The sequence below is a fragment of the Tenrec ecaudatus genome, chromosome 5 (assembly GCF_050624435.1).
Source record: "Tenrec ecaudatus isolate mTenEca1 chromosome 5, mTenEca1.hap1, whole genome shotgun sequence".
Taxonomy (NCBI): domain Eukaryota; kingdom Metazoa; phylum Chordata; class Mammalia; order Afrosoricida; family Tenrecidae; genus Tenrec; species Tenrec ecaudatus.
The window spans coordinates 103,421,444-103,445,708 of NC_134534.1; the positions used below are offsets into that span (position 1 = coordinate 103,421,444).

A 24,265-nucleotide genomic window follows, 5' to 3' on the forward strand; every position below is an offset into this window, starting at 1 on the left:
TATGAGAACATTGCAGTAAGAAAGTATACGTACGGAGATGGGCTTTAGATTTGCTCTAACTTACAAATTAATAACATTGTATACCACATGGAAAGAGAGGAAGAAAATACATTTTAAATTTTGGCAGAAAGGACATCATTTCCATGGAGCAAGGGGGATAGGAAAAGAGAATTGTGAGCACAGTGGGAGCGGTCGGTAAGACCTACCTGGGGGCATGGCCAGGAAACTAACCCTGTGATGGGAAAGTTCAGGTGCCAAGGCCCCCAATGGCAGAAAGAGCCTTCTGAAAAATGACAGAGGAGACCAGGGCAACATTCCAGAACAGAATGTCTAGAAAGAGATAGAGGGGTAATAATAGTACAATGTTGGGAAAGGGCAGTGATAACATGACAGCTTTGAATCCAGAAAACAGAGGGATTTTATCTCCGATTATATGTGACAGCCTGATTCAACCTCAACACGTACTGCTTCGTAAAATCATCATCGCCTCAAGTCCTGGGGCAGGTTTGATGTCTGGCCTCAAATTCATTTTGGGGCATTAATTACACTTCAGCTTGGGATGTGAAACATGCAATCTCTGTGCTCATGAAAACGTGCCCTCTATTAATATACTTAGAACTCAGTTAAGCAGCTGAGCGTGCTGTCTGTCTCCCCTTTCCTTTCCGTGGTCCTTCTTGCCATCCTGGGCTTCCTTTCTCCTTGAATGGCCTCTCCATCCATCTTGTCCCTTGAGCCAGAAACCTCAGAAAGTTTGGGGTTAGTTATCTTTGGCTGTGTGGCAAAGTATCCTGAAATTTAGCAGCTGAAAAGAATAAACACGTATTAGCTCAGTGTGGATAGTTCTTGTTCAGAATGTTTAAGGTTGCAGTCATCCTGTCGGCTGGGTCTGCAAGTCATCTCAAAACATGTGAGCTAGCTCTTCACCTCTTCAAGCTCACCAACATGGTTGTTGGTAGTTTCTCCCTGCCTGCTAGCCAGAGCTCTCCATTCCGTATTCTGTGGGCCTTCCCAGAGGCTGCCTGAATGTCCTCATGACAGAAGAGAAGAAGTCCTGTAAAACCAAAGTGCCAGTTATTTTATAACCTAATCTCAGAAGTGACCAGCCGTCACACTTAACAGTGTGAGGGGGAACTACACAAATGCTTGAATACCCAGAAACTGGGGTCATTGGAGGCCAACTGGGAAACAGGCTACCTCAGGGAACTCTGTGAGATCTTCATTTACTTCTCTTTCTCCTTCAGCAAATCATATACCAAGTTCCTTATGTTCTTCTTCTTCAGCAATTCTCAGATATGAACTCATTTCAAATTTCGCTTTTCCCCCTAGGGAGAAAGTGTGGGAGCTGCTCGAGAAAGCATTGGGTTCCACATACCTAAGGGAATAAGTGTGATGCATAGCAATATGCTGGCATGGCCTCCAACCCACACTTATAGGGAAAAGGTGTACGTACACATGTCTTGGATGAGATCATTCTTTTGGGGAGGATTTGTTCACTGTGGCAGGGAAGAGAAGGCCTAGACAAACGAGGTGCTGAGCACAAAAGCAGGGACTTGCCCTTTCAGACATGGCCTAAGCACCTTGTTACTTGAGATCATAACATTATGAGTTCCGAGATAGGCATGGAGATCTCCAGCCAAGGCCTGTCACTTCTCTGTAAGTATCACAAACCAGCTTAGCTCCACGGGTCTAATTAGACTGGGAGTGGCTTCCTGGAGTTCTTGAACAGAGAAAGTCTGGAGTCCAGTCTGCTTCAGTGAGAAAGAAAGTCCTAATTCTCAATGTGTGCTGTTGTTTGAGGAAACAGGTGCTATAGTTAACCATTTGGTCAGTGCGATAGTCCCTCTTCTTTCCTGGGATGCTTCTCTGATACGACCTTTTAGAGATATTAAAAAATAATAATAACACTTAATGGGTAGAATTTTCAGAGCCAGTGTTGCCTCTATCCCATACATCTAAGCTACTGGAGTTGTTTCTGGACCCCTCTGCTCACCTCTCCACCGCTACCCCTTGTTAGCGGCATGAGCTCTAGCAGTCTCTCTCACAGTGAACCAAGGACCCATGAGTCAGAGCTCAGAACTCATTGAATTGATAGGGGATTCTGGGCCTCCCCTGAAATTTTGCTCTTGGTTGTTGGTCCTACGCATTTGAAATACAGAATCATAGACTGATGGGCCACAGCATACTGTGGAAGTCACCTACCACTCCTCCCACCCTCGAGTCCCATTTCCATGTGACACAGAGAAGACAAAGGACTTCCCCATGCTCATTTAATACGTTGGCAACGCAGCCACAACTAGCATCTTCTGACTTTCAGATCTTTATTCTTTTCTTCATGTTGAACATGCAAGTTATTATGTCATCCATACTCCAAGAATAGATGCCGTATATGCTCGTGTATAAACCGAGTTTTCAACACAATTACTATGCAGTTTTTGTGGTAAAATTAGCTGCCTCGGCTGATATTTGGTTTGGCTTATACTCGAGTATATACGGTACATTGCAGCTACCTGCTTGCTCTAAAACCCTGCTGTGCTCCTACAATGATCTCTAAATTATAGAAAATGCCATTTCCCAGTCCCCCTTGGCTGCCAGCTTCCTGCTAGATTTGGCCAACAAGGAGAACTGTTGGAAAAATTGAAAGTAGGAGTTGATGAGAAATAAGATCTTCCTTCTCTTTTCTTTGTTCCCTTTCCCAGCATCAGCACTGACTAAATCTCCTCTGGCCCGTTCTCCCGGGACAGCCCCCAAAATGCTGCTGACGTCTACCAAGTGAGCCCCTCTGTGTAACTCAGTGACACTTGCACCCGCCAGCTTGCATCCATTCACCTCCAGGAGCCAGGCATGTTTCTTGCTGTTACCTGTCTTGTTTGCTTCTCAGCATTTCAGTAATTTTTGTAGCCAATTCTCTTTATTTAGTTACCTTTTTTGCTTAAGATCTGGGCTAGCTTCTCTTTTCCTTATTGGATGCTGCCTGGTAAAGCAGGCCCATCCCTGTGTGTTCTTGTACATTGTTGGAACACACGAGCTGTTCTGTCTATGAAAGAAGAACACCTGTTGAGGACCATCAGAGATGGATGAACCTCTAAAATTGCTACTCTGAGCTCTCACTGAAACTTGCTGACTCATAGTGACCCCCTGTGGGGTTTTGAGACTAACTGATGATGGGAGTAGAAAGTCCAGTCTTTCTACCACGAAGCTGCAGGTGGTTTTGAACTTCCAACCATGCAGATCACAGCCCAATGCTTAACCACTGTCTCACCATGGCTTTATATCACCCTATGATAATCTTTAAATCTCATCTCCGACCGCCCAAAAAAGCCAAAATAACCACCCAGAAATCATCTTAAAACTGATCAATTAAAAAAAAATCCTCACTGCCATTGACTCATTTCTAAATCATTATGATTTCCTATGGTCAGCTCAAAAAGTAACCACTATACCACCACGATTTCCCCAAAACTGAACGATAGGTTAGCTTAAGTAGCAAGAATGACCAGCCTTTAGCATTGTGCTTTCTTAAGAACTATCTATATGAACCAAATGTGATAGTTACATAATCTGGTGTCACTTTTGAACTTGAGAGGATTCAGAGTGAAGGAGTGGAGTCTGGTCTGTCAATCGGGCCAATGAGGCCTCTGTGGGCATGGCCTTTTCCTGAGAATTCTGAGAACTCCTGTATTTTCCTCTTTGGAGGCAGAAGACACTTCTCTCTCTCAACTAACTCCCTTGGAGACTCTACTAACAAGGCTTACTTCCTGAGAGACTTCCCTGAGGAGAAGCCACGTGGGCCTACCCTGATGCAGCCCTGAGTGCTGGAGAAGTCACATCGAGACCCCTGCCAGTGCTGAGATGCTTACAATGCCACTGGATCCAAAGACTTTCTACCCACTGGCCTGTGATTGTCCTGCACTCGGCATCATTGCGCGTATTTCATGAGTCTGAAGAGTAGTATAAAGATTGGTATCGGACATAAAGGTTAATATCAGACTTGAGGGCTTAGATTGGACTGGGTTGGGATGCTTTCTTAATGTACAATTACCCTTTATATAAAACTGTCTTTATACACACATGAGTGTCCATAGATTTGTTTCTCTAATCTACCTGGACTAACATTCCAAGTGATGGCTCGAAAGATGGATAGACACTTGAGAGCAGTGAATTTATGATGTTGGTAGGGTAGGAAAAACTCAGAAAAGGAGGGTGAAAATGGTTGCCCCACTGGAAGTGTCAGTGCCATGAAATGGTGCTTGTAGAAATGGTTGAAGTGGTGCTATGTTTTGCTGTTTATATATTCTCCACATCACAACAAAATAAAACTTAGGAGATAAAACCCATCTTCTAAGTGGAAATACAAAGCATTCCTTTATACCTAATGTAGTAGAAATGGAAGCATGACAATATGAGAGGGCTTCAAAATGTTTGTGGAAAAATTGAGTGAGAAGGTCATGGAATTTTTCCACTAGTTTTTTGAAGCCCTCCATATAGAGTTATATGGTGGTGTAGAGGATACGTGTTGGGCTGCAATCCTCATGGTCGACAGTTCAAAACTACCAGCAGCTTCGATGGAAAAAGACTGAACTTTCTACTTCTGTCAACATTTATAGTCTTGGAGCCCCACAAGGGGTCACTGTGAGTCATCATTGACTCCACAGCAATGAGTTTGGCTCTTTGATACAAAGAGTTATAGTCTCGGAAACCCACAGAGGCAGTTCTATGAAGTCCTATATGGTCTCCATGAATTGGAATTGACTCAATAGCAATGAGTTGGGTTATACACATAGAGAAAAAGTAGGAGGTTAATTAATGATAGTAGATGAGATCAGCTTCATCTTGTTAGGTGCCGTCAAGTAGGTTCCAACCCAACAGAATGCAACACTGCCCTGTCCTGCTCCATCCTCCCAAATTGTCCTGTGCTTGAGCCTATCATTGCAGCCACTCTATCAGTCCATCCTGTTGAGGACTTTCCTCGCTTTCACTGTCCTTCTACTTTACCCAACATGGCGTCCTTCTCCAAAGACTGGTTTCCCCTGACAACATGTCCAAAGTACTTGAGGCAAAGTCTTGGCATCTTTGCCGCTAAAGAGCACTCTGGCCGTATTTCTTCCACGACAGATTGGTTTGTCCTTTTAGCAGTCTGTGGCACTTTCAGTATTCTTCACCAAAACCACCATTCAAACACATCAATTCTTCTTCAGTCTTTTTTATTCACTGTCCAACTTACACATACAAATGTGGCAATCGGAAACATCATGGCTTGGACAGACATACGTCAGTCCTCAAAGGAATACCCTTGCTTTTCAATGCTCTAAAGAGGTCTTATGCAGGAGAGGTAACTAATGTAACACATTATTTGATCTCTTGACTGCTGCTCCCATGAGCATTGATTGTGGATCCAAACTAGGCAAAAATCCTTGACAACTTTGCTTCATTTCTCATGATGTCACCTATTCGTCCAGTTGTGAGGATCTTGGTCTTATTTACATTGAGTTGTAATCCATACTGAAGGCTGCAATCCTTGATCTTCATCAGCAAGTGCCGTTAAGTCCTCCACACTTCCAGCAAACTTATTTGTTTCATGTGTATAGTTTAGGTTGTTAATAAACCTTTCTCCAATCCTGATGCCATATTCTTCATTATATTAACCACCTTCTCTCATGATTTGCTCAGCATACAGATTGAATAAGTATAGTGAAATGATACAACCCTGGCGCACACCTTTACTGATTTTAAACAATGCGGTATTTTCCTTGTTCTTTTTGCACAACTGCCTCTTGATCCATGTACAAGTTCAACATGAGCACAATGAAGTGTTCTGCAATTCCCCTTCTTCTCAAGGCTATCCATCTCGTAAAGCCTTTGAAACATCAAAGGCCAGCTTTGGGGTTAGGAAGGAGTGAATCACAAGGTAGCCCTTGGTTGGTGTTGTACAGCTGTCCCTCCATCTCTGAGGGGCATTGGTGCCAGGGTCCCAAGGATACGAAATCCACAGATTCTCAAGCCCCTTAAAATTTTTCTAGATTGGTTATAATACCTGATATAATAAATTCTATATAAAACCCATGTTATACTCACTCATAGCCTTTGAGAGATTGTGTTGACCACTTGTTTCCCCCTCAGTCCTCCCAGTCACTGTTACCCTCCTTGTATTTACTGCCTGAGGTGGATTGAATCCAAGGATGCAAAACCCTTCAGGATGCTGAGACCTTGTCTCAGGTACTTGGGACATGTTACCAGGGAGAGCCCAGTTTCTGGAGAAGGACATCATGCTTGGCAAAGTAGAGGAGCAGTGAAGAAGATCTTTGACAAGGTGGATTGATGCAGTGGTGGCAACAGTGAGCTCAAATATAAGGACAATTGTGAGCATAGCACAGGACCAGGTGGTGTTGCATTCTATTGTAGCTACGAGTCAGCACCGGCTCAATGGCACCTAACAGAGGCTATGAATTGCATGATTGCAGTTAGTTAGTTATGTGAGTATATGATTATAGTCATGAACACATTTTTTTCCAGGAACAAATTGTATACATCTTGACACATCTTCCTAAATGGATTACATCCTGGTCTTTTGTTTTCTGGAATGCATGTTGGCTCCATCCTTCTCAAGGTCAAAAGTGCCTCCCATTTGAAACTTCTGTTTACACATCACAATGTTGTGAATGAATAAAGAAAGTCAGTTTACCCCAAGGAGGCAATGTTCTGCTCCATTGATTCATTCTATAAACCAAACTGATTAAAAATACATTATATTTTTCATAACTCCTGAAAAACAAGAAGTAAAAACATTTTTCTAAGATGTTTTCTTGGAAAGCCCATCGTCTGCCTTCTGTGTGGTATCACACGAATGGATTCTTTTGATATCGTAGATTCTTTTCATCTTTGTCAAACATGGAAGATATCTTTCTTTATCTGCATAACTCTTTGTTTTTGACTTGTAGCAGACATATGCTAATGTCTTATCATTGGTTTCTTATACTTGCCTTGGTAGCAATTCTGTACCGTTGGCCTTTCCCAGCACAAGCCTGGTTGTTGTAATCTACAGTCCTGTTTATATGCCAACCCTTGTTCTTGGCCCCCACACAAGGATTCCCACAAGGCTTTCATTTGAGATGATAGTTTCCAAGATTGGGGTATCTGCCCGCCAGCGCTGGATTTTAGACCACCAGCTTGTTTTTCCAAGCATTAATATCTTAGTGATCTCCAAACTTATTTTCTTTTCCAAAATACTTTCCAAAAGGTTTGCAAGAATGTCTCTCAAACTTTTTTTTCTTTTAAAGGCATAAGGGTGTAAAGGGAGGGGGCAAAAGTAATATAAATTATAACTTGACAGACTTGTGTTTGAAACATTACCCGAAATATATTTTTCCCTTTGGGAAAAAAAAAGCAACACATCCTCTTTACATATTTAAGTACTTCATTGGGGAGAAGTCTAGTCCAGAGCCCAGCTCTTGGCAGTTTCAGTTCAGAAGGCTCTGAAACCAACGAAGTACAAAGCCGCAAATGTTTTCCCTTGGAAAACTCAACCTTCACTCCCATGGTGGGGGGGAAAAGTGATGACTTATTTCAACAAGTCTCCGTTTCTTTCTTTCTCTTCTACAGGCCTTGTGTTTATACAATGGGATCCCCCATAAACAACAGGGCCCTTTTTCCATGCCAGGAGCCACCCGTTGCCATGTCAACATGGCAGGCTACAGTCCGAGCAGCTGCATCTTTTGTTGTTTTAATGAGTGGAGAAAATTCTGCCAAGCCAACACAGCTCCGGGAAGGTACCGTACATGTGTTCTTTGTTTGTTTTTGTGTGGCACACATGTTGGGCCCAAGAACCCAGTCAGCAGTTATTTTCCAAACTTTAATGAGCCTCTTTTTTAAAAAAATTAATTGGGATTAATACATATATTAAACCATTCCATAGTTCAAGCACATCCAGCAGAATTGTAGATTTGCTACCACAATCAGTTTCCAAACGTCTTTTTCTGTATGGACCCCTTGGTGTCATCACCCCCACCACCTCCCCTAAAACCCTTGTTTCACTTGCTGACTCTACAGATTCATCAGTCCTGGTTTTCATAAACCAGAAAATGAAAAAGCATACACCACAACTTCAAGAGGGTGACTCCCAATGACATAACACTCCTGGGACAGAACACCTCCTAATGTGTACCATCAAAAACAAACAAAACAATGCAACCCCCCAAATCCATAAGATTTTGGATACCAGATCAGGTCCAGTATGCTAATCTGCCGACAAATTTTAACTGTTCAAGTCAGGCTTCTGCCTTTGATCTTCTGCACCCAACTCTCCAATGCACTCCACTTAATAGCCACTTTCCTCCTTTCCCTGGGTTGTGCGTAGAGGGAGTTCACTGGAGATATAGTTCCGCCAATGAATCTTGGACGCCCACTGTTATCCATACCCTTCTGCCAACCAGAGTTTCAGACTTTAGGCTCTGATTAATACCAGAGTTGAATAATCAGCTTCAGATTATATGCTTCACGATCCCTTGGTGTGCTTCTTTCATGGGGACTTAGTTAACATCTCACTGAGATGACTGCTTGTTTGGAGACAAACCTTCAAGACTCCAAATGCTATTTTACCTGATAGTCGGGCACCATCTAATTTCTTTACCATATGTTGCTATAGCACCCATCTCCTCTTTGTTCCCTTCCTGGAGGCAAGTATCAAGTAGGGCCAAAATGTAACAACTAATTGTTCTTAAGTTGGAGCTGGGATTTAGTGTGAGTCCCCAAAGCATTTCTGGAATATGTTTGATAGTTGGGTTGGAAATGAACATACTATAAAATATCCAGCAGAGAGAACAAGCCCTGGCTTGGGAGTGGCCCTGAGGAGATGGTATAGCTCTTTATCCCACCCTCAGTGAGCAATCGTGGGCTATTTCGGTAGTTCCTATCACCTGGAAGTTTGTAGGCCCTGTGTGGGTTATCTTGGTTGAAGGCTTTTGGGGTAGGCATGTGTGTCATGGAAACAGCATTAAACCTGCGTTACCTGGGAGTCTGGCATGGAGACCGTATACGTTGTTCATTATGTTACGGTGGAGGGCTCCTGTGGGTATTGTGCCTTCTGATGGCTAGCCCACTGGAAGTGCCCTGGTGAAGGATATTGGTAATTGCATACTGTATTTACCAGTACGGAGCCCTGGTACTGTAATGGTTATGTGTTAGGCTGTCATCCAAATGGTTAGCAGTTCAAAACCATCAGCAGCTCCTGTGGAGAAAATCTGGGCTTTCTATTCCTGTAAACAGTTACAGTCTTGGAAACCCAGAGTGTGGGTTGCTTTGAGTCAGCATTGACTTGCGGCAGTGAGTTCGGTTTTGGGTTTTATATTTACCCATGAAGGAAAATGGAGGGTAAGTGACAATACATATTGTTTAATTCAATAATTAACCCTTTCTGTTACAATCTTGAACATATTGATGCCAAGTAAGAATTTCATCCTTATAATATTTATTTAAAGTATAATTTCTCCATCCACATGCTTATTATAGAAACTTAAAAATGTACACAAAAAACAAAAATAAAATAATTTTAGGGAAAATGATTGACAGCTTCCCCCCCCATTTTCCTCCAATATTTAAAACCTGCATGTTTAATAGAGATTACTAGTTCAAAATGATCATCATAACATAGAGCTGTTTTATATTCTGGTTTTTTTTTTACTCATAGTACATTTTGGACATTTTCTAGGTCAGTAAGAGTTTTTCAAAGATATCTAAATTCCTATATAATATTTTATTGTATAAATATGTCAGAATTTAATATTTGCTTATTACTAGATATTTTATTATTCCCAAAGTTAACTTTCATATGTGAAAAGAAGATACATTACATTTACTAGGAAATACTTTATCTAAAATTTGAATTATTAAATCGGTGAGCTTGAACATGTTGATATATGTCCCAGCTGGTTTCCAGGAAGGTTGTATCAATTTGCATATCCATCGGTGGTAAAAAGGAGTCCCATTATGTAGAACTACAGCTTTTTGATAATCAAGAGAAAAATCTCTCTTTAAATTGGATTGCTTTTATTATCAATGAATTCTACATGACCTTATGTGCACATTTTTATACTGAAGTTTCCGTTTTTAAAGATGATTTTTCAGTTTGAGATGAGTTCTTTATAAAATAAAAGTATGAATTTCTCATTATACTTCTTGGAAGTATATTGCACCATTTTAAGTATGCCTTTTAATTATCTGTGATGTTTCTGATCATTGGTTTGTTGTTGTTTTGTTTCATTTTCTTGCTTGGTTTTGGTCTGTCTTGTTTTTGTGTCTCTTATTATCTCTGCAGGTCTGTCTAAATAAGATAGGCTGGATGAACAATCTGGAGGAGTAAACAACAGGACTGATAGTTCCAGGGGGACATGGGAGAGGGGAAGGTGGGTGGAACGGAAGTGGTGTTAACAAACCCAGGGACAAGGGAACAACAAGTGATCCAAACTGGTGGTGAGGAGGGTGTAAGAGGCCTGGTAGGGTGTGACCAAGGATAATGTAACCGAGAGGAATTACTGAAACCCAAATGAAGGCTGAACAAGATAGTGGGACAAGAGGAAAGCAAAAAGAAATAGAAGAAAGAACTCGGAGGCAAAGGGCATTTATAGAGGTACAAGTAAAGACATGTACATATGTAAATATCTTTATATATGAGGATGTGGAAATAGATTTATGTGCATATATGTATAGGTTTAGTATTAAGGTAGTAGATGGACATTGGACCTCCACTCAAGTACTCCCTCAATGCAAGAACACTTTGTTCTATTAAACTGGCATTTCATGATGCTCACCTTCCCGACACAATTGCTGAAGACAAAGTGGGTGCGTAAGCAAATGTGGTAAAGGAAGCTGATGGTGCCCGGCTATCAAAAGATATAGCATCTGAGGTCTTACAAGCTTGAAGGTACACAAGCGGTCATCTAGCTCAGAAGCAACAAACCCCACATGGAAGAAGCACACCAGCTTGTGTGATAATGAGGTGCTAAAGGGATCAGTTATCAGGCATCAAAGAACAAAAAAATCATATCCTTGTGAGCTCACCTCCCTGATAAGATCACTGAAGACAAGTGAATGCATAAGCAAATGTGGTGAAGAAAGCTGATGGTGTCTGCCTATCAAAAGATATAGCATTTGGGATCTTAAAGGCTTGAAGGTACACAAGTGGTCATCTAGCTCAGAAGCAACAAAGCCCACATGGAAGAAGCACACCAGCCTGTGAGATCACGAAGTATCGAAGGTATCAGGTATCAGGCATCATCAGAACAAAAAAAATCATATCATTGTGAATGAGGGGGAGTGTAGAATGGGGGCCCAATGCCTCTCTGCAGGCAACTGGACATTCCCTTACAGAAGAGTCACGGGAAGGAGATGAGCCAGTCAGGGTGCAGTGTAGCAACTATGAAACTCAACTTTCCTGTACTTCCTAGATGCTTCCTCACCCCGCCCCCTCCTCCATCATGATCCTAATTCTACCTGACAAATCTGGCTAGACCAGAGAATGTACCCTTGTATAAATATGAACTAGAAACACAGGGAATCCAGTGTGGATGATCCCCTTAGGACCAGTGGTGAGGATGGACAGAGGGTGGGTTTGAAAGGGGGAACCGATTACAAGGATCAACATATAACCTCTTTAGGGGATGGACAACAGAAAAGTGGGTGAAGGAGATGTCGCACAGTTTAAGATATGACAAAATAATAATTTATAAAGTATGAGGGAGGGGGGGCAGGGAGGGAGGGAAAAAGTGAGGAGCTGATGCCAGGGGCTTAAATGGAGAGCAAATATTTTGAGAATGATGAGGGCGATGAAAGTACAAATGTGCTTTACACAATTGATGTTATGTATGGATTGTATTAAGAGTTGTATGAGCCCCTAATAAAATAATTATTTAAAAATTTTTATGCAGTCAAATCTGTCAGGTTTCTCTGTGACTGTCATCATTATGAAATTTACATGGTTTATTATAATATTTTAATTTAATTTTTCATAATCAAATTATTTGTTATAAATCATTTTATTGGGGGTTTTCTCTGATATTATAACAATCCATAAATCAGTTACATCAAGAAACCTTGTATATGGCTTGCCATCATCATATAATTCAATCTCTAATCTGTATGCAGTCTTATTTTTTGTTCAGCGTTGTGAAAAGAGCATGATGCACCATTTTTTTTCCCAATAGGAAATTAGTTCTTCCAAGATCATTTTTCAAATCTTTTCTTGCTTGTGAAATTTCATTTATTGCCAGCTAAATATGTGCTGGAATCTTCAATGAGCATAGGTTTCATTCTTAAAGTAAGACATAACAAGAAAAATAATTCCCTTAAGGTTTTATTTTTTTAAATTGGTGAAATGTACATGGTTTAAAATGAACAAAGGACCCTCCAAAAATGCAATAACATATTCCTTTTACTTATATTTCCTACCCACCCAGTTCCCCACCATGTAAGCAAGCAAAGTCACAAATTTCTCTTCTTATTTTGTTGCATAAGCCTCAGTGCGGACGCACATGTTTGTTTTCTGCTTCCCTACTTTAAAATGAATTTATCTTATAGAAGAATGCACATCCAAATATAAAGGACTTCCCATGATTTTTATGAATATACAGTATTCCGTAAGTGGATGTTTCACAATTTATGCTAAGTAAGGCATTTAATGAGCATTCAGTTCTGTCATTTTCCGTCACCCACATTCAACAATTTTAATTAATACAATTTGGGGTTTGTGACTCATTTTATCTCTGTATTTTAATTTTTCATATATCATTCTCCTTTAGGAATTATAATGACTTCTTTACAACCTCATTCAGTTTCAAATAAATAAATTTGCATTTATCTAGACTCTCTTCATTCTTGAGCACTTAAATTTGGATAATTCTGTCAGCTGGGAAATGGATTCAATATTTTTTTTGAGAATAGTGGATATATAGTATATTTTCAAGCAATTATATATTTACCTTGAAATTTTATATCTTTAAACTAGGTGTACATTTCTCTTTTTTTTTGCTATTTGCTTTATTCAGGGCTTATACAGCTCTTATCACAATCCATACATACGGCCATTGTGTCAGGCACATTTGTACATATGTTGCCATCGTCATTTTCAAAACATTTTCTTTCTACTTAGCAGCTCCTTATTTTTTCCCTCCCTCCCCCACCCTTACTCCCTCATGAACCCTTGATAATTTATAAATTATTATTATTTTTTCATGTCTTACACTGACCAGTGCCTCTCTTCACCCACTTTTCTGCTGTCTGTCCTCCCGGGAAGGAGGTTATATGTAGATCATTGTGATCAGTTCTCCCTTTCTTCCCCCAGGTATACAATTCTTATGTCACTTTTTTTCCTTTCAGATGACTCTAAATATATCATTATCACTTCATTTTTAGCATTTTGTAGGAAGAAATCTGCTATGAACTTTTTCACCCCTTTGGGTCTTCTGGTTTTTCTGTGTAGATGCTTATGGAACTTTAAAAAAGGCATTAGAAACATCTTAGAACATCAAATTTATATTTATAGGTTCCTATGTTTTTCATCAGTTTTATTACAGTATCATTTACATATAATGAATGAAATGCATGCATTTTAAATGTGTTATTTAATGAAGCTTTAATATATGTACATCTCTATATATCCACCCTATGAAGATTCAGGAGCCCTGGTGGTGCTGTCAGGTGAGTGCTGGACTGCTCATTGCAGAGTTGGCAGTACAAACCCACCAGCTGCTCTAACGGAGAAACGTGAGACTCTCTGCTCCTCTCAAGATCTACAGCTTCAGGTGCCCTACAAAGGCTAATTATGAGTAGGAATCCGCTGGATGGCAGTGGGTGGGTATGAAGATCTAGAACATTTCCAATACTTTAGAAATACCTTTCTGTCTTACAGCTCGTCTAATTTCTTCACTCTAAATTAGTTTTAGCTCTTCAAGAAATTCATGTTAGTGGAGTTGTTCAGTGTATACTCTTCGTATCTGGCTTCTTTGGCTCAGCATCGTTTTGGGGAGATTCAGTCATATTGTTACTGCTATCAGTAGTTAATTTTTAATAGATGAATACTATTCAGTCCACTTGGTCTATAAATAAATCAGTTTTTAAAAATTGATTTGCCTTTTTGTGCATATTTGGACATTCTGAAAAATACACTGAATATTTCCGTATGAGTCCATTTGTGAACATAGGTTTTTGTTTCTTTTGGATAAATACCTTGAAGTGGCCTCTATGTTAAATCACTTTGAGGACTAATGTGCTCCTGACACAAGCCATGGTATTTCAATTACCTCTTCTGCATATGAAAGTCTGACAATGAATAACTAAGACAGAAGAAATGATGGCTCTCAGAAAAATAAATCTATCTTGAAAGAAATACAGAGGATGGCTAGATTTAGTCTCATTGTGGTAGTTCCATTATCTGGTGTCAACTTGAGACTATTAAGAGGGAAGGGGTGGAGTTTAGCCTGTTGATCAGGTCTCAGTTTGATGACCTCATTTGGAGGCGCTATGGAGATAAATAACTCACTGGAGACTAGACCCACACACTCACTGCTTCGTCTTCCTGCTGACAAGCCACATGGAGCTATGTTGAGGGAGCCAAAGCCCTGGAGCCGAAGGAGTCACATGGAGACCCATGACAGCACTGAGATGCTCCACCACCACTGGATCCACAAGACTTTCCACCCACTGGCCTTTCATCTTCCTGCATTCAATATCATTGCATGTGTTGTGTGAGTCTGAAGAGAAATTTATGGACTGGTGTTGACATATGTGCTAATATCAGATTTATGGACTTGAACTGGACTGGGGTGGGATGTTTTCTTAATATATAATTACTCTTTTATATAACGGTCTTATACACATGAGTGTCTCTGAATTTGTTTCTCTAGTTAACCCGGACTAGCACACTCATGTACCTTTAACATGTTATCAGGAGACCCCCTATAAGAGGACATCATGGTTAGTTAATAGATAGATGGTCAACAAAAAAGAGCAAGCCCCTCAAGGAGCTGCATTGATGCTGGCTACTACCATGTGCACAAGCATAACCACAGTTGTAAGGGTGGTGCAGGATCAAGCGGTGTTTTGTTCTGTTGTACTTCAGGTTACTATCAGTTAGAACTGCCTCCACGGCACCCAACAACAACATCAACACGAAAAATGGTTTAATTTGATAGAATCCTGTGCATCCTTGTACACACTTGGTGTTATCGGTTGTTTTACATTGAGCTATGTAACGGTATGAAATACCCTTGCAATTCACATTTTTCTGATAGCTAATCATGTTGAACACACTTTCATGTGCTTATTGTACATTCTTATCTCTTTCTTAGAAAGGCATCGCTTCAAATCAATCACTTATGTTTTTAAGGGCTTTTCATCTTTTTATTATTGGTTTGTAAGAACACTTTACATACTCTGGACACAAGTCTTTTGTCAGATACATGTATTGCAGCCATATACTCCCAGTTGATGTGGCTACTCTTTATTTGTCATTTACACTCAGTACTACTTATTTTTGACAGTAACGTTTTTATTCTTTGCTAATGCTGTCACCGAGTTAAACTGGGTTAGTGCAACATTAGATTCCTTGCAATCCTTCATTATCTTTTCTTATCCTGCACTTGGCTTTTTAAAAATTTCATCCTATTATACTTCTTTTCAGCCCAGTATCTCCTCATGGTTTTGCTTACAATTATTTTGTTGGTGTTACATGTTCTGATAATGCAGCAGTTCCCAAGCTGTGGGTCACAACCCCTTTGGAGGTCGAACGACCCTTTCACAGGGGTTGGCTGACTCATAACAGTAACAAAATTACAGTTATGCTGAAGTAGCAATGAAAGTAATTGTATTGTTGGGGTCACCACCACCTGAGGGACTGTATTAAAGGGTCGCAGCATGAGGAAGGTTGGGAACCACTGTATGAGTATGCCAAAGCCGCCCAGTCATCTCCTGGTTTCTGCCGTAAACGGATTTCAGAGGTTTCCTTTTCCTCTAAGTCTTTCTTCTGCTTTTCATGATGATGTGCTCATTAAGGAAGTAACAGGTTACAATTCAGGATCAGGAATGATTCAGAATTTTATCCTTCAGCCAGGCTAGCTTTCTGATAGGGCATGCAGGTGGACCTCATGAAGGTCCTTGGGCTCCTAGATCTGCCCTCTGTCCTCACTCGAGCATCACAAGGCTTGTTAGCTCTGCTGATAAGTGCCCAGAGATACTTTGCTCTGCCACGAAGCCCCAGATCAAGGCTCTCAGCTCTCACTTGCAGTGCTGCCTTTTATCAGTCTCCTGTCTCAGCCGCTTCTGCTTCTCATTATCTCCTTTATTCCAGCTCTTTCTATGGGTGTAGAAGGTTCTCGGCAGTGGTACCCAGAACCATAGGACCCTTCTGCCTCTTCTTTCTTTTTAACTTTTTGTTGTTATTTGGGTAAAAGCTTACAGGACAAATTTGGTTTTCCAGTCACCAATCCATACCCATCTTGTTCTGTGACATTGTCATCTCCATGATATACCAGCACTCTTCCTTCTGTCTCCCTGTGTTTCCTATTGCCTCCATTCGTCTTTCGTCCCCCCACTGCCTCTAGCCTTTAGCCCTTAGCAAATGTTGCTCTTTTGAACTCCTGTAGTTAATGGTTCTCCTGTGCATACATACCTGCCTAGTGTTTTTGTTTGCCTTATAGCCCCGTCTGTTGTTTTGCTAAAAGTATAGCCGTGGGGTGATTTCAGTTCCAGGCTTTCAGAATCACTAAAGGGTATAATCTCATGAGCTCAACATGTCTCTATCAGACCAATAAGACCAGCCTTTTTATGATTTGGGGTTTTGTTGGCCGTTTTTCTCCTCCTCTATCTAAGACCTTCTATAGTGATTCCTTTCAGAGGGTCCAGTAGTGGCAATGAAGTTCTTCGGGTCTCAGGGTCTTAGAGGCTGAGGTTCTTGTGGTTCCTTAGTCCTCTGGCCAAATTCTTTCCCTGTGTCCTTTTCATTTCCTTCACTCTTCTTTGTACCAGATAAGGAGAGACCAATGGTTGCACCAAAGATGATTCCTCATAAGCTTTTTTTTTTTTTTTTTAAAGTTTTATTAGGGAATCATACAACTTTTATCACAATCCATACATACATCAATTGTGTAAATACATCTGTACATTCATCGCCCTCATCATTTTCAAAGCATTTGCTCTCCGCTTAAGCCCTTTGCATCAGGCCCTTTCATACAACCCTTATCACAATCCTTACATCCATCCATTGTGTCAAGAATATTTGTACGTATGTTGCCATCATCGTTTTCAAAGCATTTTCTTTCTACTTGAACCCTTGGTATCAGTTCCTCAATTTTCCCCTCCCTCCGCCTCCCTCTCTCTCTCATGGACCCTTGAGAATTTATAAATTATTATTATTTTTCATGTCTTGCACTGTCCAATTCCTCCCTTTACCCCTATCTGTTGTTCATTCCCCTGGGAGGGGGTAATAGATAGGCCATTGTGATCACTTCCCCTTCCCCCCTTCCCCTCCCCCCCCCCCCCCCCCCCCGCCACCTTCCCCTTCCCCTACTCTCAATATTGGTCCCAAGGAGTTTATCTGTCCTTTGTTCCCTGTGTTTCCAGCTCTTATCTGTACCCATGAACATGCTCTGGTCTAGCCAGACTTATAAGGTAGGATTAGGTTCATGATAGTGGGGGGGGGGGAGAGGAAGCATTAAAGAACCAGGGGAAAGCTGTATGTTTCATCAGCGCTATACTGCACCCTCACTGGCCTGTCTTCTCCCACAACCCTTCTGTAAGGGGATGCCCAATTGCTTACAGATTGACTCTAGGCTTCCACTTCACACTCCCCACCCCCACCTCCATCCATTCACATTATGATTTTTTTGTTCAGGGTCTTGATGCCTGACACCTGACCCAACAACACCTCATGATCACATAGGCTGGTGTGCTTCTTCCATGTGGACTTTGTTGCTTTTCAGCTAGATGGCTGTTTGTTTATCTTAAAGCCTTTAAGACCCCAGACACTATATCTTTTGATAGACGGGCACCATCATCTTTCTTCACCACATTTGCTCATGCACCCACTTTGTCTTCAGTGATTGTGTTGGGAAGGTGAGCATCTCAGAATGCCGGATTATTAGAACAAAGTGTTCTTGTCTTGAGGGAGTACTTGAGTAGAGGCCTAATGTCCCTCTGCTTCCTTAATTCTAAACCTACAAATACATTTACATAGATCCATTTCCCCATTGTCATATATAAATATATTTACCTATGTACATGCATGTATTTAGACCTCGATAAATGCCCTTTGCCTCCTAGTTCTCTCATCTATTTCCTTTTACTTTCCTCTTGTCCCTCATGCTCAGCCTTCATTTGGGTTTCATTAATTCCTCTTGGTTACATTGCCCTTGATCAAGCCCTACCAGATCTCCTACACCCTCCTTACCATCCATGTTCAGTCACTTGTTGTTCCCTGGTCCCTGGGTTTGTTAACACCCACTTCCTTCCCCCTGCCTCCCCCTTTCCGGTGTACCCCTGGATATGCCATCCCTTGGTCTCTCTTCTGCCTTGTTTATCCCACTTATCCCATCCAGATATACATGCAGCGACAATATGCACAAACACAAGACTGAGCAAAACAAAGCAACAATAGAAAATAAAACAATAGCTACAACAACAACAAAAAAAAAGAGAAAAGCCTATAAATAGTTCAAGGTCTGTCTATTTGTTGTCCTTTACAAGTGTTTCCCAGTCGAGTCTGATGGGGTGCCATGCCTTGACTCCACAGTCTGTTTTTGGCGTTCCCTGGGGACTTCATTGCTTTGCTCCACTTGCTGCTCTGTTGCATGCCCCCAGCGTCTCACCTTGGTGTGGTGGGGTCAGGGCAGGCACAGTTCTTCTGTGTGTCTCCAAAGATGATTGCTTAAAAGCTTTTAGGACCTACCCTCCAAAGCAGGAAGTAGAATGGTGTTCCTCAGGTCTGTTATGTGGACTTTGTGGCCTTGATGTCCCCTGAGGCATCAAGAGACTCTGGTCCTGAGTCTCAGGTGTCTACCCTCTAGTTAGTTGTGTACCTTCCCTTTCCCTCCCACCCCTGCTAACCTGCAAAGAGTCTTTTTGTGCCAAAAACCTTGTCTTGATTTTTATAGTAGTTGTTGCGTACAGTATTTGTCATTGACATACTTGTAATTGACTTACTGTATACACTCGAGTAGAAGCCGACCCGAATATCAGCCAAGGCATCTACTTTTACCACGAAAGCTGCATTTAAAAAGGTGCTGAAAAACTTGGCTTGTACACGAGTATATACGGTATTCTACCCCGCATAAGATACTCCCAGTGTATCCATGTGATGAGGGGCTTCGCAGACTCATCATTGTTTTTCATATTGCACGGTATCCCGCTGTGCATATCTGCCATGGCTTGTTTATCCATTCATCCTCTGGCGGGCACTTGGGCAGTTTCCATCGGCTTGCTCTTGTGACTCACGCTGTGATGATCATGGGTGTGCATATGCAGGGCTCCAAATAGTTGGCGGAAAAATTCCATTCACTTTTCATTTCTGTTTTCCAGAAATGTTTTGAAGCCCTCTTACAACTCCTCTGAGTCTCGAGAATGATATCTTTCTTTACTTTCATTCTGCAGGGCTGCCCCTCACCTCCCCATGGTGACCATAGTGTGAATTCCCTCTGCTCTCTCCTGTCGTGCACTGACTGAATCCTCTTCGGGTTACTAAGTGTGTTAGGCAGGGTACTCTGGAGAACAGAAACCAGGACATTTATGATTTTAGATAGAGAGATAGGTTCTATAGCGAGAAGAAATATAACAGCTAGTTAGTCCACACAGCAGTATAAAGGGTTCAGTGCAACTCACTTTTATGAAATAGTTAATATATAGGAAGTCCTTAAAGTCACATGGGCTGCCAGGTTCAAGGTCAAGGATTCAGACAGCAGACTCCTCTCAGGCATGGCAAGCAGTCTGCCCACAGGCTGTAAGCAGCAAGGTGGGTCACCAACAGTCAGCAGCCCGACTGCTTGGTGAAGCAGGACTGGATGGTATATTGAACTCAAGCAATGCAAGGCGACAGGATCCTCCACCGGCCTCAAGCTCAAGCGATGTGCGCACCTGTCAGCATGGTGAGACAAGTCTAAAAGGAGCCTCAAGCTCTAGAGACATGATCCACGGAGTTGTCTGGCCCACAGGTAGCGTAGCTCACAGGTTGAGGCAGAGAACTAGCTATGGCAGCACCACACGCGCTCCAGCAAGCTCCGATCACCAAAGAGCAAGAGGGAGATGGGGTGGGCCTTGCAGAGCCATTTATCTCTTTGTGACCTGATTAATCCCCGTTGGCACAATAAACCTACCTATCACACTGACATACACATTTTATGTGTCTAGATTCTGGGATCTTGTTGGCAATTGTCTAGTGACGTTCTGCTCTGCTCCTGTAGGATCTTTCTCTACCCTCTCTGTTTGGTCCCCTAACATACTGAATTGACTGGGTACACAAAAGGCTTGAGATGGCAACCAGACCCTACTTCCTGGCTAGCCCCAGCCTCCACATCTGCCTTGAGCTGGTTACCGCATGCCACGGAGTAGATTCCGCCTCGCTCTGGAACTGCACCTCACAGAGTTTGTGATGGCTGTCTTGTTAGCAGTAGATTGCCAGGGCTTTGTTTCTAGGCACCTCTTGAATCACTACCCTCTTGGTTAGTAGCCGAGCACGTTAGCTGTTTTTTCCACCTCTGGGCTTCTGTGAGAGCCGCACTTCCCCACCTCACTAAGCTGCAAACTTACTCATCCCTGGTTCAGCCTGCTGTTCAGAGCTGTGTTTGGCAAGATTTCTTAGACCTGGACATTATCTTTGTTTTTTAGGGGATGGAGGGAGGAATCTCAGTTTCTTAAATTGAGTTAAATTACCTACATTATAAAACAATTTTAAAAACTTTGAACCTGTGATGGGATGTAAACTCTATGTTTACACATCTCAAACACCAAAGTAAAATTACATATTTAACACAGACTTAACTGGTAAGTCAATGACATTACAATTAGACACAGTGTATACAAAGATTAATATTTGGCTGAACCAAAATTGCCCCTCACAATGTGACCGCGTCATGTCACTTTTCATCCAACAGTTTTATTGGAATATTATTTATATATCTATAATTCAATAGTTTAATCATTCAATCATACCAAGGAAAATTGTACAATCAGCCCCACCAATTTTAAAGGATCTCCCCACCCCCCACCATGGTTAAATCGCCTTTATGATGAGTTATGCAATCACAATCCAGTCCAGTGCTCCCTCTCCCCTCCTGTCTTCATTATTTACTCCCCCAAATCCCTTTTCCCTCCCTATTACGCACCCCGACCCCTGGACTCCCTAGATGCCCTGTGTCAGTTATTCCCACTGTGCATGCACTCCTCCGGTGCTTCACACACTAGGAAACCCAACAGGAACAAGCAAAAACAAATTGAAGTAAGGTAAGGGTAAAATAATAATAATATAAACACAAAAATACAAATAATAAGTAAGAAAGAAAAGAACCTCATCAACATTCAAAATACCAGAGAAATTTCTGTCATGGATCAAGTAAGAGATACTTACTCCCAGAACCAATTTAGATCAGGTCTGTAGGGAGATCAGCTGACCAAATATCGAGCTGGATCCAGCGTAACAAGATTACAGTGTTCTCTGCCTGATGGAAGGCTGTTCAAGCCTTGCCTGTGGCTGGAGGGGATCTGCCTACAGCCTAGTCGGACTAGATACTCTCTAGCTGGCTTTGGGCTCCCGCCGTCCTCCATAGCCCTCCACAAATTGGGTGTTCATACTCTTTGCTCTGATGCTCCTCTCCATATTTGAATTCGGTACTTGCCATCTTTGGATCACCCAGGCTGGTGTGCTTCTTCCGTGTGGACTCAGTGGACCCCTGGCTTAGATGGCTGTTTGTTTGAATACAAGCCTTTAAGTTCATGTGGCTTCCTTTGAGATCAGTGCATCTGTACTGTTTTGTTCCAGTTCTCCTATCACTTTTCTTCAACTGCTGTAAGCCTCCAGCATGCTGTGCTGTCATGTAGACATTACTCAGAGTAAAGCATCCTCATCCTTGCATCGTTTCCCATTCTCTCTCGACATTGAGTGCAGGCTTATGTAATCCTACACCCAGGTGCAGATGTGAATTCTGAAATAGCTTCACAATACTCAGTTATATCTGGATGATAGTCAGCAAACAATAGCCAAGGCTAGCCCAGTACCTGGCTTTATTTTTTTACAAATAAAGTTTGATTGCAGCACAGTCATTGTCTGCAGCTGCTTTCCCACCAGAGTGGTAGACACTGAGTTGATACAACATAGGTTGTATGCCTTGCAATGTTTAAAATATTGACTATATAAATTTTTGGCCCCTGCAATATCCCTGGTGATATCGCAGTTACACGTTGGGCTAATAACCACAAGGTCAGCAGTTGGAACACACCAGCGCTCCTAGGGAGAAGGAGAAGGCATTTTGTTCCCATAAAGATTTACAGCCTTGGAAACCCACAGAGGGCAGCTCTATCCACTTCTACAGGGGCACTGTGAGTCAGAATTGAATTGATAGCAGTGAGTGTGCAATATCTTATGTGTCTGTTCATTTGTCTAGCTGACGATTATCATCAAACACTAATGCCAGACTGAAATTTTTCTGGGGAACTTTTATGCCTCTAGGAATGGATCTGTGGCCTATGTTTTCAGAATTTCCAGCTGGAGACAGTTATAATAGAGGAGATGTTGTTTATGCCAATGTATGAATAAATCATAGAGCAGATTTCCCCCATTCAGAAAGGACAGAGCTAGAAAGAGCTCTCGGCCTCCTGCAGCCTGCAGCTGGGGTTTATCAGGACAACTAAGAAGAACGCCCTGCCCCAAACAAAGTGGCTCTTCAGTGGATGGACCGGTGTCTGTACATGTATCTACAATTGTTAGAGGAAAGGGGTATGGAATACAGGGCAATAATATTTCCTTCCTGAGTCATGTTTCCTGGATTGGACTACTGGTTTCCTGAGACCTCCACTCTGTTGTGCACAGTGCCCTTCAAAGCAGTGAGTTAACCTGAAAAATAGAAATGACAAAGCCCAGCCAGCCCATCACAATTTCTATCCAGTGACACATTGACCTTTGTAACTTTTTGTTTGCTGTTGTTTACATTTGCTGCGTACCAGACCACTTCCCGAAAAAACAAAAGTGTCTGGAAGCAGTGTACTGGAGGGAGACTTAAAACAGCAACAGCATGATAACTGTCTGTGGGAGGGGATAGAAACCAGAGGGCAGAGCGCTGGGTCCTTGGTCCATCAGGGAAAGAACTGCACAGTGAAAGCTAGCCTTTGGACTCTAGGACCACGACCCCCATAAGACTGTCACTCAACTTCGAGTGGTCATTGTGCCCTAAAGAAGGTCAGTGTAGGACAATAGGTCTAAATTACTGTGTTAACCTCTTATATCATTACACTTCTTCAGCGTAATGCCATTTGGGCAAACAGCAATGTGATCTGTGTGTTACTGTCTGCCTGCTTTCCTTGCCAAAATGTAGCTCACCAATTGAACACAGGAGCACAGGGTTGGGTGCCTCCTTTACAGTAGAAACAACCACAATAAAAAACCAAACCAGTTGTTGGCAAGCTGATTGCTGCTCCTGGTGTCCCCATGTGTCTCAGAGGAGAGCTGTCCTCTGAAGGGCAGATCACCAGGCCTTTCATCCAAGGTACGCCTTGGCAGATTTAAACTGCCAGCCTTTCATGTAACAGTGGGCACCTTTTGTGTCCCAGAAATTCCTGTATGTACAATAGGTGCTCGATTTATTTGCTGGACAAATGTGCTCCCTATAATCGGATAGAAGTAAGATGTTTGTGGGGGAAGTATTCAAAGCCTCTGGTTGTTGTCACAAAAGTGCTTTTGTGGTCATTTTAATTGGTTATGCTTCTGATGACATTTTTCCTCATTTCCCATAATCAGTAGATTTTGAAAGAAAAAATATGGATATAGTTCATGATTATTTGCCCATTTGATAACTTTTTGTTTGCCATTATTTACTTTTGTTTGGGGTTTTTCCTCTTTTTGCAGCATCTAATTTATTGTATTTCTACTTCTTACAAATGAAAAGCTCTGCTTCGAATTTTCTCATGGGCAGCGTCAAGTCCTAAATGAGTAAGACTGCCTGCTTTAAGCTTCATCTCCCACATGTTGGGAAAAGGCATCTGAACAAGTGACAGGTGTTAAAAACTGTATGTGCCTTTGCAGAGG

The 24,265-nt window shown here is 41.8% G+C and overlaps 1 protein-coding gene across 3 annotated transcripts in view; it reads left to right on the plus strand.

Annotated features, from left to right (window-relative positions):
• Positions 1–24,265, plus strand: part of AOPEP (aminopeptidase O (putative)) — a 502,851-nt gene that overhangs the window by 52,688 nt on the left and 425,898 nt on the right. For all 3 annotated transcript variants that reach the window (XM_075549788.1, XM_075549790.1, XM_075549789.1), the window contains exon 3: positions 7,597–7,763. In XM_075549788.1, the coding sequence (XP_075405903.1) occupies positions 7,597–7,763 (167 nt within the window). The remainder of the gene's footprint in view (positions 1–7,596; positions 7,764–24,265) is intronic.